Source organism: Anolis carolinensis, chromosome 1, assembly GCF_035594765.1.
Source record: "Anolis carolinensis isolate JA03-04 chromosome 1, rAnoCar3.1.pri, whole genome shotgun sequence".
Classification (NCBI taxonomy): domain Eukaryota; kingdom Metazoa; phylum Chordata; class Lepidosauria; order Squamata; family Dactyloidae; genus Anolis; species Anolis carolinensis.
The window spans coordinates 139,429,524-139,443,772 of NC_085841.1; the positions used below are offsets into that span (position 1 = coordinate 139,429,524).

At 41.6% G+C, this 14,249-nt stretch overlaps 1 protein-coding gene across 2 annotated transcripts in view; it reads right to left on the bottom strand.

The window, feature by feature from the left end:
* The window catches only part of gclc (glutamate-cysteine ligase catalytic subunit), a 38,316-nt gene extending 24,897 nt beyond the window's left edge, over positions 1–13,419 (bottom strand). Inside the window, exon 1 of one of the 2 annotated variants that reach the window (XM_008117867.3) lies at positions 12,937–13,419. In XM_008117867.3, the coding sequence (XP_008116074.1) occupies positions 12,937–13,086 (150 nt within the window). In that variant the 5' untranslated portion in view covers positions 13,087–13,419. Of the gene's footprint in view, positions 1–10,059; positions 10,154–12,936 lie in introns of those variants that run through there. The other variant, XM_016996701.2, reaches the window with a different exon arrangement.
* Positions 13,420–14,249: the final 830 nt, after the last annotated feature.

The following is a 14,249-nucleotide window of genomic DNA, read 5'->3' on the forward strand; positions in this document are numbered from 1 at the left end:
TCCACCCAGGGATTTTTTTTTATTTCTTTCACCAGTCTTCACTTTTTTAATGTCCATTTTGGAGGCTAAACTTATAGGTTGTAACATGCTGGGGACAGATGCTGAAACAGGCTTATTTGGTCTCCTCTTTTTACGGTTAGCTGTTCCCTTACACTGAAGTAAGGGTTTTTGGAGACAGCTATTTACCTTGCCTACTGGAGACACGGATACACACAAATATAGTGTGGTCAATTAGAGTGCAATCTCACTCTTTCCCAGCTGAAGCTTCATTGTAATGTTTGCTACAGATATGCTGCTGCAATTCAATACAGAAAGTCTGTTTTTCTCCAACTCCACTTCAAATTCCTTCCAATATCAATGCTGCTAAAAAAATATTTGAGGTAAACAAGAGGAAAAGGAGGATGGGTCATCAAAAGATTTTGTAAAAAGGAGTTTCATTTTGAGGATATACCTGTATGCATGTATGTATATATGTACATACAAACTGTATATTTTATTTTCTAAAGTAACAAAGTCACTTTTCAATTATAGAGTAGTGATAGTTTTATTCCAATTTTTCTGTATTTCTTTTCTAAGGAGAAAAAAAAACTTTATTATCAGTAATTTTGAAAACTAAAATTTTAAAAAATTAAATTCATAATAACATTTTCAAAACACTGCAGAGAAGGATGATTGGACTAAAACACAAACCACATTTTTCCAAAGAAAGGACACTAAAAAAGTAAGAATTAACCTCTGTAGAAGGAAACAGCTATTTCTATTGTTGAAGTACACAATAGTACAAATAATCATTATTTCTAAACTGAAAAAAAAACCTGTAGGTCCTCAGGTGTTTTGGCCTACAACTCCAAAAAATCCCAGCCACTTTACCAGCTGTTAGGATTTCTGGGAGTTGAAGGCCAAAAACATCTGTGGAACCCAGGTTGAGAACCACTGCCCTAAAAGTAAAAAAAACATTTAAATATAAAATTAAATTTCAAAAAAGTTTATCTAATCTGGAAAAACAGTAAACTATAAATTGCATGGTACTATAAAAAAGACTATTAAAAACTGTAAGGTCTATCTGCCTTACACAGTTTTTTGAGACAATCAATGTGAAAAGTTAGGAAAGCATTACTAGATATCTTAATAGACATTTTAATCATAGAAGGTTTAAAAGCAATATTTATTTATTTATTTATTTATTATTTAAAATATTTATATTTCGCCCTTCTCACCCCGAAGGGGACTCTGGGCGGAGCACAACATCTATAAGACAAGCATTCCATGCCAGGATATAAAATCACTATAAATATACACAAACATTAAAATCAGTTACATCTACTTTAAAATTAGCGGTTTAAACCAATTCAAGACACTATGCTGGTTTCAGTCAGCATATTGAGATTTTAAAATTGTTTTCATGTCATAACAAAGTGTAACTAAGCGTCAAATCATTATCATACTGCACTGTTTCCCCAAAAATAGGACATCCCCAGAAAATAAGACCTAGTAGAGGTTTTGGTGAATTGCCAAATATAAGACATCCCCGAAAGTAAGACCGAGGAGGAAGCTGCTTGATTCCTCTCCTCCTTAATCATAACTCCTTTCCCCTTGCAAAGCCCCCAATTGGGAGCAGAAAAGGAAGCAGGGAAAGCCATGTGTAAAAGGAGGAGGAAGAGAAGGGGGACATTTTGCAAGAGTGTGCCTCCCTGTGCGCAAAACGTGGAGCAAGGAATGGGTGGAAGGAAAAGAGGGAGGAAAGGGTGCCCTGTTTGCTGCTGCTCCAACCAACCCGGGGCCTGACTACCTGCTCTCGGAGGGTCCTCTCCTCATTCAGCTCCCTCTGCAGCCTCTCTGCCTGGGCTTCAGCAGCATCGGCTTGCTCCTGAAGGCTCTGGATCTTGCAGAGCACTGCCTCCAAGGATCTCAGCCCCACCGCCATTGAGGCGCAAGGCGATGCCGCCGAAGCCCAGGCAGAGAGGCTGCAGAGGGAGCTGAACAAGGAGAGGGCCCTCCGAGAGCAGATAATCAGGCCCCGGGTTGGTTGGAGCAGCAGCAAGCAGGGCACCCTTTCCTCCCTCTTTTCCTGCCACCCATTCCTCACCCCACATTTTATGCACAGGGAGGCACACTCTTGCAAAACGCACCCCTTCTCTTCCTCCTCCTTTTGCACATGGCTTTCCCTGCTTCCCTTTGCCCTTTTTGCCTTCTTTCCCTCCTCCTTTGCCTTCGGAAGAGGAGGAGGGAGGAAAATAAGACATCCCTGAAAATAAGACCTAGTGTGTCTTTGGGAGCAAAAATTAATACAGTAGAGTCTCACTTATCCAAGCTAAACGGGCCGGCAGAACCTTGGATAAGCGAATATCTTGGATAATAAGGAGGGATTAAGGAAAAGCCTATTAAACATCAAATTAGGTTATGATTTTACAAATTAAACACCAAAACATCATGTTATACAACAAATTTGACAGAAAAAGTAGTTCAATACGCAGTAATGTTATGTTGTAATTACTGTATTTACGAATTTAGCACCAAAATATCACAATATATTGAAAACATTGACTACAAAAATGGCTTGGATAATCCAGAAGCTTGGATAAGCGAGGCTTGGATAAGTGAGACTCTACTGTATAAGACACTGTCTTATTTTCGGGGAAACACGGTAGCACAGTTAATCCACGTTAACTGCTATGGCTACATCCCACAGAATTCTGAGGTTTGTAGTTCTGTGAGGTTCAAGAAATCTAAATATTAACATCCATGGGATGTTGATCTGACAAAGTGGAATAATAGTTCTATAATAGTGTGGTAAGGACTTCAGTTGTTTACATCTATATATATAAAAGAGTAATGGCATCAGGGCAGTGGACAAAACAACAAAAGTACAGGCCCCCCAACCTCAAAATTTGACAACACAACCCATCATCCACGGCACTAGGTTGATACAACAAAAAGAAAAGAAAAATAAAGTCCTAATTAGAGCGAGAGTAATAATTGTTTTTATCCAATTGCTGCCAGTTAAAGTGCTAAGCTCCGCCCACTTGGTTTCCTAGCAACCTACTCAGCTCACGGGACAGGCACAGTTAGGCCTCACTTAGGCATTTTATCTGATTTTAGATTATCTGATTTTAACTGGATTAAATGGCAGTGTAGACTCAAGGCCCTTCCACACAGCTATATTACCCATTTATAATCTTATATTATCTGCTTTGAACTGGATTATCTTGAGTCCACACTGCCAGATAATTCACTTCAGTGTGCATTTTATACAGCTGTGTAGAAGGGGCCTCATATAATCCAGTTCTAAGCAGATATAAGATTATAAATATACAGTAGAGTCTCACTTATCCAACATAAACAGGCCGGCAGAACGTTGGATAAGTGAATATGTTGGAGAATAAGAAGAGATTCAGAAAAAGCCTATTAAACATCAAATTAGGTAATGATTATACAAATTAAGCACCAAATATCATGTTATACAACAAATCTGACAGAAAATGTAGTTCAATACTCAGTAATGCTATGTTGTAATTACTGGATTTACAAATTTAGCACCAAAATATCACAATGAATTTAAAACACTGACTACAAAACATTGACTACTAAAAGGCAGACTGCGTTGGATAATCCAGAACTTTGGATAAGCGAATGTTGGATAAGTGAGATTCTACTGTAATATGAAATAATTACTGTGGTAATCCAGAACAACCCAATTCTGCCATGGAGGACACAATCCAAGCACGCCCAAGAGATGGCCACCCAGCCTCTCAATAATAATAAGAATAAGAATATTGTACAATCCTAAGGTTAGCAGATACCCCTAAGGATCATCCAGTTCAACTTCCTTATATCATGCAGGAGGACACAATCCAACCACTCCTGACAGATGGCCATCCAATATCTGCACAATAATAACACACATCGAATCATAGCATCAGACAGTTAGGAGACACACCTAAAGGCCATCCACTCCAACTCAACTCTGCCATGGAGGACACAATCCAAGCACTCCCAACAGATGGCCACCCAGCCTCTCATTACTAATACTACTACTACTACTAATAATAATAACATCATACAATCCTAAGGTTTGGAGTTACCCCTAAGGGTCATCCAGATCAACTTCCTTCTACCATGCAGGAGGACACAATCCAAGCGCTCCTGACAGATGGCCATCCAGCCTCTACATAATAATGACGATGAAGAAGATGATGATAATAATAATAATAATAATAATAATAATAATAATAATAATAATAGAAGCATAGAATCCAAGAGTTTGGAGAGACTCCTAGGGGCCATCCAGCCCAACCCTTTCTACTATGCAGCTGGACACAACCCAAGCTTTCACAACACATGGACAACGTATAAATACTATACAATACTAAAGGTAAAGGTAAAGGTTTCCCCCTGACGTTAAGTCCAGTCATGTCTGACTCTGGGGCCTGGTGCTCATCTCTATTTCTAAGCCGAAGAGCCGGCGTTGTCCGTAGACACCTCTAAGGTCATGTGGCCGGCATGACTGCATGGAGCGCCCTTACTTTCCCGCCGGAGCGGTACCTATTAATCTACTCACATTTGCATGTTTTTGAACTGTTAGGTTGGCAGGAGCTGGAGCTAACAGCAGCCGCTCACACCGCTCCCGGGGTTTGAAACAGGGACCTTTTGGTCTCCAGCTCAGTGCTTTAACGCACTTCGCCACCGGGGCTCCTTATACAATACTACACAGGGACATAGACCCCCTCTATCCTCACCACTTTCACAGTACACAAATAACCAAATGCATACTAAACATAAAGACAACCATACAACAGACATTCAATACCACCACTACCTCAACAAGTTCTCACCAACACCACCAGACAACGCCACAGCAACGCGTGGCCGGGCACAGCTAGTATATTTATATATAACTATGCTACAAGACAAAGCCTTTTTTAGACAAAAGCTTTTATATTTGATAAGAAGGCTACTATTCTAAAATCAAATTAGTTTCAAGACAAAAAATGTACTGAAATAAATAAGATTTACATGCTTAACTCTCTCTGGCAATGACAACAATTTCTTTCCTTTTAAAAAAACATTGCTCATACCAATCCAAATAAAGCAGACCTTTAACAATGAACCCGCTAAAGTTGCTAACCTGTGAACACAACAAATGCAATTGCATTTATTTCTGAACAAAATCATATAGGTACTCCTCATATAGACATACTTGTTGTAATTGAGAAAAAATAGAGCTACAAATGTGTCTGAAGCCTACCTATTTTCATAGTTCCAATCAAACTTAGACCTGTTGGCTCTTGTTAATCTTGTTTACAAAAGTGCAATTTCCTCATATCCCAGAGCAGAAATAAACTTTCATTTTAACAAAACGGAACTATCTCCCTAATGAATCAAGTTTGCATGCAGCTGATGGCATTAACTACAGTCCATGAAAGATCACCTCATTTGAAAAATCTGGTTTAAGTTTCTACTGAATCTTTAACATTTTACCTATTTCTCACATAAATTAACTTCATTTGCTTAGCATAACGAAAGACAAGCCTCAAGTAACAGGCAATTCAACAACTTTTCTCTGCTTCTAGGCATGTAATTTGGAAAAGGGGTCCTTACGCCATAGAGAAATGCTTTAAAAGTGGAATCCTTGTTACCTACAGAAAATGATGAAAAAGCTCCTGCCTGAAACACTGGAAAGACACTCTCATGTAGTCATACCCTAAGGTACATAGGCTGACTTGATATAAACTTTTTGAAAGCCTCTAGGAAAGAAGCAAAGCAAGGAAATTCTTTTTAAAATGGTCAATGTATTATAACATAAAGCTGGAAAAGGAACCCCCCCCCCCCTTTCCCCAATATCAACTCTGTCTTCTGCTCTGGATAATGAAATTCGTTGTACTGCCTCATTTGTATGCATTTTGTGGTAAATTACACAAATTTCAATTTTTAAAGCAATTACCAAATAGATGTTGGATGGTATTCCACATAATAGTGTTTATAAGTAATCATCTTCAATTTTTTGTGAGGCACTATGGCCCTAGGCCCTACAAGCCTGGAGATGCCTCATGAAAGGAGTCTTTTACAATATGTAAGCAATTATCATAGGCAAGTCTGTTACCATGTTCCAGTGCAATTTTTCCAAAGCACACATTCATTTATATTATCAGGTAAACCGCTGAGGCAAGCTCACGTCTTCCCCAAGTAACACCCATAAAGAGAAGAGTCCAACACTGAATGGCCTTTTAAAATATAAATTGTGTTGCTAAAATGAAGATAATCTGGAACGGCTGATCAAGTCATAAAAAAGATGGTGTGTAGAACAGAAGACCAGATGACACACCAATGAAAGCACTCCAAATGTGAACTACTGCATTTAAGCATTTTATATACTTGCCTGAGTATTTGATTATTATTATTTTTACAATAGTGTGGACTCAAACTGCTTTAGCCCAAAAGTATCCCTGAAGGATTCAGATTTTAAATGCATTGAGCTCAATAAAACACCCTATTGTGTACCTGAAAGTTTTCTTCCTCCCACATTCCCTCCACAAATGGAATTCCAGTAACTCTGATTGCTAAATCATACTAACCTATGACCATTTAAGTGTATTTAATGTATTACATGTTTTTATCATGTGTATGTCACCACAGGAACCCTTGTGTTTTAGAGGTGGAGTAAATACTTTAAATGTATATAAAGGGATGCATTTCAAACATTTTTTTCACTCAAACACAAGTCCTTCTTCACTCTATATGCTTTCTATATACAGTGTTCACTCGCTACTTTGCAGTTCACTTTTTGCTCCCTCATTGCTTCACGGGATTTCAGTAACTATTAATGTAACCATTTATCGCTGTATTTTCGCTGTTTCATGGGTTTTTGGGGTGTGTAGAGGGTTTTGGAAGGGGGGAGGAGAAATAAAGGGAGAGGGAGCAGGTAGGGAAGGGTTGGAAATTTTAAAAAGGGTTATTTAGCTTCCATTCTTTTTTTCTGCCAGTGTACTGTATATTATAACTGCTAAAATAAAATACAAATACTAAAATAATGTATAAATATTAAAATATAGTGTCCCTACTATACTATACTATATAGTGTCCTGGAATGCAACCCCCATGATAAGTGAGGGAACACTGTATGTACCATCCTGCAGCAATGTTTCCAAAATGGTTAACAAAACTACTTCTCCTGCATGCCCTCTCAGAAATTGTGTACAAATACCTTAAAACGTTACCATGATCACATATAATGGGAAGTGAAGTCACTGACCAATTGGATGTGCAGTTAAAAGCATTTTAAGACACCATTTATATCATTTATTCTTTGGATTTTAATTTGTAAAACTCAATAAAGATTTAAGGCTCCATTTATATCTGACAAACTCAATCACACTAACTCTGATCATGTATGCATGTAGGGGCCCTAACACAAAACTTATTTGGAACAGGAAACTGTCAGCTGATTAATGTTTTGCCTGAAGAAACCAAGAAGGTAGATTAATCTTTACATATAGCAATTGTGTATATTCCCAACTAACCAAAATAATAAAAACAAACAAATAATAACATAAAGAAGATAAAGGCATCTGATGAACAGAAAAGGGGGAGGTGATCACTGAGAATTTGGGAAGAGGATCACAGTTTTAAAAAATGCACTAAAAGTGCAAAATGCAAAAAAAAAAATATTCAAATATCCTGCTGTGTTTATATTTAAATTCTCTGGAATAACCCTACTTATTACATCTGCTTTAGCAACAACTCATCAGCTGATTAGAGACATAAGCAAATAGCAATATCACAATCCACTGAGACATTTTCAAAAAGCTTTTTGGCAACACAATCATTTAATAAATTGATACTATAACAAGGGAAAGTAGTCATTCTAATAAACAGATATTACTTAAAATATCGTATTCTATAATATAAACACAATGAACACTACCAGCTGCAATACACAGTACTCAGGGATGCAACTATTGGCGTTCTTTGCAGATTATTAGCAATTATAGAGAATTCAGAGAAAAACATCACAACTGCAAGCATTCTGGATCATAGGCTTGCAACATAGCATTTACAACATTAAGCCCTTCTAGTTTTAAAATCTTTATAAGACTGCCCACAACTAAGATTGCCAATTATCATAACTACTGTTGTTCTTATTTACATATATAAATGTATTTTATACAGATATATAACCCTCACATCCATGGGGCCAGTATTCACAGCTTCATTTATCTGTGACTGACAAAATATGTCCTTTCTAGGCTCATTTGCATGGCTCTATGGTATTCCTGGGCCAGAGGTCCTTTATTGGAATAGTGTTTGCTATTATCCATGTTTTCATGTATTCACACGAAGTCTGGGAAGAGACAATACAGGTACTTTTACCTGAACGGTCATAACATGGGCAGTACTGTAGTTTCAAACAATTGGTCTCACAGCTATGTGATAAGCTGATAAACTGAATGGTACTTTTACAAGCGCTTCAAAGACCTTTTAGTTATCTCACTTCCCACAGCTAACCATGTTGAAGAGGAAAGTGAGAGGCTAGATTTAATGTCACTTTCCTAGCCTGATAAGTCTCATGCAGTTATTGAAAGAATAAAAGTGAGCCCAAGGTTCATCTATGCTGTAGAATCAATGCAATTTGACCCCACTTTAACAGGCATAGCTCAATGCTATGGAATCCTGGGAGTTGAAGTTTTTACAAGGTCTTTAAGCCTACTCAGCCAAAGAATACTGGTGCCTCAGCAAATGAAAAATCCAACATTTCTGTAGCATTAAACTATTGCAATTAATGTAGTTTCGAACTGAATTACCATACCACCCAAAGGACCTTTTCATCGGTCGCCCCATGACTGTGGAATGACCTGCCGGAAGAACACCGACAGCTAAATGAGCTGTCGGAATTTAAAAATCATGTAAAGATCTATCTCTTTCGGCAGGCCTACCCAGACAGTCTTTAATCATGGATTTTAAGTATCCTTTGGTCTGTTTTGTCTGTTTTAGTATGTATTTTGTAGAGATACGTTTTGGTGTGTAACATTTATGGAGGCACATGTTTTTACTGTGCATATGTATTTTAATTGTTTTGCAACCTGCCTTGAGCCATGAGAAGCGGGTAAGAGATTAAATTATTATTATTATTATTATTATTATTATTATTTCTACCATGTAGATGGTCCCCAAAGTTCTCTAAGACAAGACAGGTTATCAAATTAAGGCCTGAATCGAATTGTTAGTTTTATCTAGAAGAGGTCGACTAAGGGCCCTTCCAGACAGGCAGGATCTGATCCCAGGTTTTCTGTTTATCCCAGATTATCTGGCAGTGCAGACTCATATAATCCAGTTTAAAGCAGAAAACCTGGGATCAGATCCTGGGATAGAGGGCTTGTCTGGAAGGGTCCTAAGAGGATAAGTAGATCAATACTTCGGTATGATCAAATGGATGGCAGCTTGACAGATCAAAACGTTATGTATGATAAATCAACACTTATACACTTTCTACTTATTCAATGGATCCAACAGAAGGCAAATCCTCACTTATGTATGTCACACACATTCAGTGGCTCCAATGGATGGCAGCTTGACAGATTAACACTTTTATAAGTGACCTAACAGAGTTGGCACCAAATGCTGAATTCAGGCCAGGGATTTATTTACTTATTTTGTGTCAAAAGCATTGTATAAATAAGTAAGTATACAACTGATAAGATAAATGGAGCAAAGTAGCTAATTTTAGACCAAAAACAGGAAACAGCCACCACACTGTCTGTAGCTTTAAACAGTTCTTCCTCTGTACATGAGGCAGGGCATTGTGGGCAAGCACACAGATGTTAAGTTGTTTGTTCTGCTCTACAATCGCACAAGGTGGAGGATTCCTCTAGGTAGTACCATTTTGCCAGGTTGTCTTTTGATCTGCCAACTCCACTTCTGAGTCTGTTCAGGGACTTCCAAGTTGCCCATTCTTGGTTAGCTGACCTCTTCTAGATAACAATTTGATCCAGGCCTTAATCTGATATCCTAGAAAACTTTTGGGAGCAGCTACACGGTTGAATTAATAATAATTTTATCTCTTACCCGCTTCTTCTCATGGCTCGAAGCAGACCCTCGTAGGGGGCCATCCAGTTGGAAATACATGATTTTTCTGCCCAGGGGGATATTCTTGCTGTTGCTGGAGGAACATTAAAAGGAGTGGTGGTTCTCATTAAACTTTTCCTTGATTTAAATCTACTGGGAGGACGCTGATACCCATACAGTGGGTGGCTTTCACATTGTTCAACCTTATTTCTCTCGCGATTGGCAGAGAGAACATGGGGGGGGGGGGGAGAGAGAGAGAGAGAGAGAAATGCTAACTATCTTATAAAGCAGGCATAGGCAAACTTTGGCCCTCCAGATGTTTTGGACTTCAACTCCCAAAATTGGGGGAGTTGGAAGTCCAAAACATCTGGAAGGCCAAAGTTTGCCCATGCCTATTATAAAGTCTATTAGCAGGTGTAGGATTAAGACATCCTGTGATTGTTCTACATGTTTCATTCAGTGCTATATTCACCTACTTCACATGGGCAGATTTATGTCAGACGGGGCAGAGTCAGCAGTTAAGTAAAACAAGACCAGGGCTGATGTTCTTATTAATTTTATTTATTTAAAGATATTTTTACCCCGCCTTTCTCCACAAGCGGACTCATGGCGGCTTACCACTTATAAACATACAATACAAAATAAAAACATACTAGTAAAATGTAAAGGTTTCTCCTGACGTTAAGTCCAGTCATGTCTGACTCTGGGGGTTGGTGCTCATCTCCATTTCTAAGCCAAAGAGCCGGCGCTGTCCGTAGACACCTCCAAGGTCATGTGGCTGGCATGACTGCATGGAGTGCAGTTACCTTCCCGCCGGAGCGGTACCTATTGATCTACTCACACTGACATGTTTTCGAACTGCTAGGTTGGCAGGAGCTGGAGCTAACAGCGGCCGCTCACGCTGCTCCTGGGGTTTGAACCTGGGACCTTTCGGTCTCCAGCTCAGTGTTTTAACGCACTTCGCCACTGGGGCTCCATAGTAAAAGTAAAATATTCGATAAAACCAATCCCCCCCCATCCCCATATAAACCCCTTTGACTTAAAAACATTGAATCTAAAAACTTGGCTTAGCACCACCATATGTGGTTCTACTTTTAGTTAAAGGCCTTCTTAAATAGGTATGTCTTCACCCCTTTCCAGAAATTTAACAGGGAAAGAGTAGATCTTAATTCCTTCGAAAGAGATTTCCAAAGTACTGGTGCTATCCCTGAGAAAGAGCCTTCCCAGGTCCTTTTTAAGCCCATGTTCGAGGGGGCCTGTGTTGACATAAGGGTCTCCCCGCAGAATCTCGGTGCTCGGTGCATCAGTGCACATGAGAACACAATGTTAAACTCAACCAACTAAACTAAACCCCAGCCCCCACCCATGAGGTATGCAGCGAACTAGTTATGGCAAATCTATACAATCACACATTAACCCCTGCATCCTTCCAGGCACAGGACTAAAGTAAAGGTCAAGGTTTCCTTTTGACATTAATGCATTAATCCTTTTGACTTAAGTATAGTCATGTCTGACTTGGGGGGGGGGGGGGGTTGTGCTCATCTCTATTTCCAAGCCGAAGAGCTGACATTGTCCGGAGACACCTCCAAGGTCATGTGGCCGGCATGACTGCATAGAGCGCCGTTACATTCCTGCCTATTGATCTACTCACATTTGCTTTTTTTCAAACTGCTTAGGTTGGCAGAAGCTGGGGTTAACATAGGGAGCTCACCCTGCTCCCCGAAGTTCAGCAGCTCAGCGGTTGAATCCACTGCGCCACCGGGGGCTCCAGGACTATTTCAGAGCAAATTACCCAGATAATTAAGCCAGTCTATCTGAAACACATTGGCTACCTCTCGCCTACCAGTATTCCTTTTTTTGGGTTTGCACCCCATGTGATAAGTTTCCGCAGGATGTTATTGCGTGCAGCTACAGAAGGTTCAAATCCCTGGAGCGGAATGAGCGCCCGCTGTTAGCCTCAGCTCCTGTCAACCTAGCAGTTCAAAAACATGCAAATGTGAGTACATCAATAGGTACCTCTCCGGCGGGAAGGTAACAGCGCTCCATGCAGTCATGCCGGCCACATGACCTGGAGATGTCTATGGACAACGCCAGCTCTTCGGCTTAGAAATGGAGATGAGCACCAACCCCCAGAGTCGGTCACGACTGGACTTAACGTCAGGGGAAACCTTTACCTTTACTTTTACAGAAGTGAATTGAGAAGTTTTGAGGAGCATAAAAGTTCTCAACCTCCAAATCAATAAAAATGGCTGTCCAAAGCATAACATATAGCCATCCAGTCCAACCACATTCTGTCAAGCACCACACAACAAAAGCATTCCCACTTTAAAACCTCCAACCCACACTCCGAGGCAGCACATTCCACTGCCTAACAGCTCTGACCATGTGTTGTCAAAGGCTTTCATGGCCAGAATCACTGGGTTGCTGTGAGTTTTCCGGGATCTATGGCCCATGTCCCAGAAGCATTCTCTCCTGACATTTTGCCCGCATCTACAGCAGGTATCCCCAGAGGTGTGGGATCTGTTGGAAACTAGGCAAGAGGGGTTTATATATCTGTGGAAAGTCCAGGATGGGAGAAAGAACCCTTGTCTGTTTGCGGCAGACGTGAATGTTGCAATTGGCCATCTTGATTAGAGCGAATGGCCTTGCAGCTTCAAAGCCTGGCTGCTTCCTTCCTGTTCATTTTCACGGTTTCCTCCTTTCTGTTGACATTGTCCACATGCTTGTGGATTTCAATGACTCGCCCCCTCCGCAGAGTTGACATCCTTTCAAATACAGAAGCACCCCCAACCCACCTTGGAAGACAACCGCACGTAAGGGCGCACGAATTATGGATCTTCCCCCCGCCCCGCGCAAAACCCCTTGACCTGGGCTCACCTCGTCGCCCCACTTGAGCACGTCCTTGTGCCGCTCGCCGACGGCGCGGTAGATGTGGAGGAATTGGAGGATGCCGTGCTTGCGGACGTGGTCGGCGTGCCGCTGGGTTTTCTCCCAGCTCAGAGGGGAGCCCTGCGACAGGAGCCCCATGGCCCGGGATGGTGAGAGGGGTCCCCGGAGGAGGAGGAGAAGCCCCGGGGCCAAGCGAGCGCCTAAGGAGGACGAGAAGGTGGCGAAGGCGGCCGTCCCCGAGGATTCGAGGAAGGAAAAAGAAGGAAACCGAGCAGCGGGAGGGTTCACTTCAGGAGGAGGAGGCGCTGCAGCAGAGACGACGCACGAATGGGCGCGCCGCTTTCCCCTTTCTCTCTCTCCCTCAGAGCCTTTCGCCGGCTCGCGCCTCAAAGCGGAAGTCGCTCAACGGCCGGCACAACGGTTGCGACTATAGCTCGAGCGCGCACGCGCACTTTCCCGCGTGCTCCTCCATCTCTATATATTATAAAGCCGTGACGTAAACAGTGGGAGGAGCCTGTGTGCTGGTGGACTGGAGATAGAATGTGGTGCCGCCACCGCGCGCGCGCACTCTCCCTTGCCTCTCCTGCGCTGCCGTGCCGTAAGCGGTGGGAGGAGCCTGTATAACTGTGTGTGTATATATACGAGGCATGGACAAACTTTTGCCCTCCAGGTGTTTTGGACTACAACTTCCACAATTCCTAACAGCCGGTAGTCTAGGAATTGTGGGACTTGTAGTCCAAAAACCTGGAGGGGCGAGGTTTGCCCATAGATAGTGTATAATGATATTGCCGTGACGTAAACAGTGGGAGGAGCCTGTCTGTTGGTGGACTGGAGAATGTGCCGCCGCCGCGCGCGCACTCTCCCCTCTCTTTCGCTACCGTGACGTAGTGGTGGGAGGAGCCTGGATATCTATATGTGTGTGTGTGTGTGTGTGTGTATATATATATATATATATATACACACATACACATACATACACACACACACACATATATACACACACACTGGAGATAGATTGTATCGCCTCTCGGTGTGTCTCGCGGCTACGCGCGCACCCCCCCCCCAAAGAGAGAGAGGAAAATGAGGCACCAAAGGGGCGGGGATTGGTTTTCGCCAGCGCGCGCACGTCAGAAGGTGACTCAGCACTTTCTCGCTTCCTCCTCCTCCTCCTTTTCCCTCCCCCTCCCTTTCGGTTCCTTCGTACGTCACTGAACTTCACCTGTCAGTTTCAAAAGGATTTAAAAAAAAAAGGGGGGGGGATGCTATCGGAGATTGGGTAGTCATCATACTTGGGATCAGAA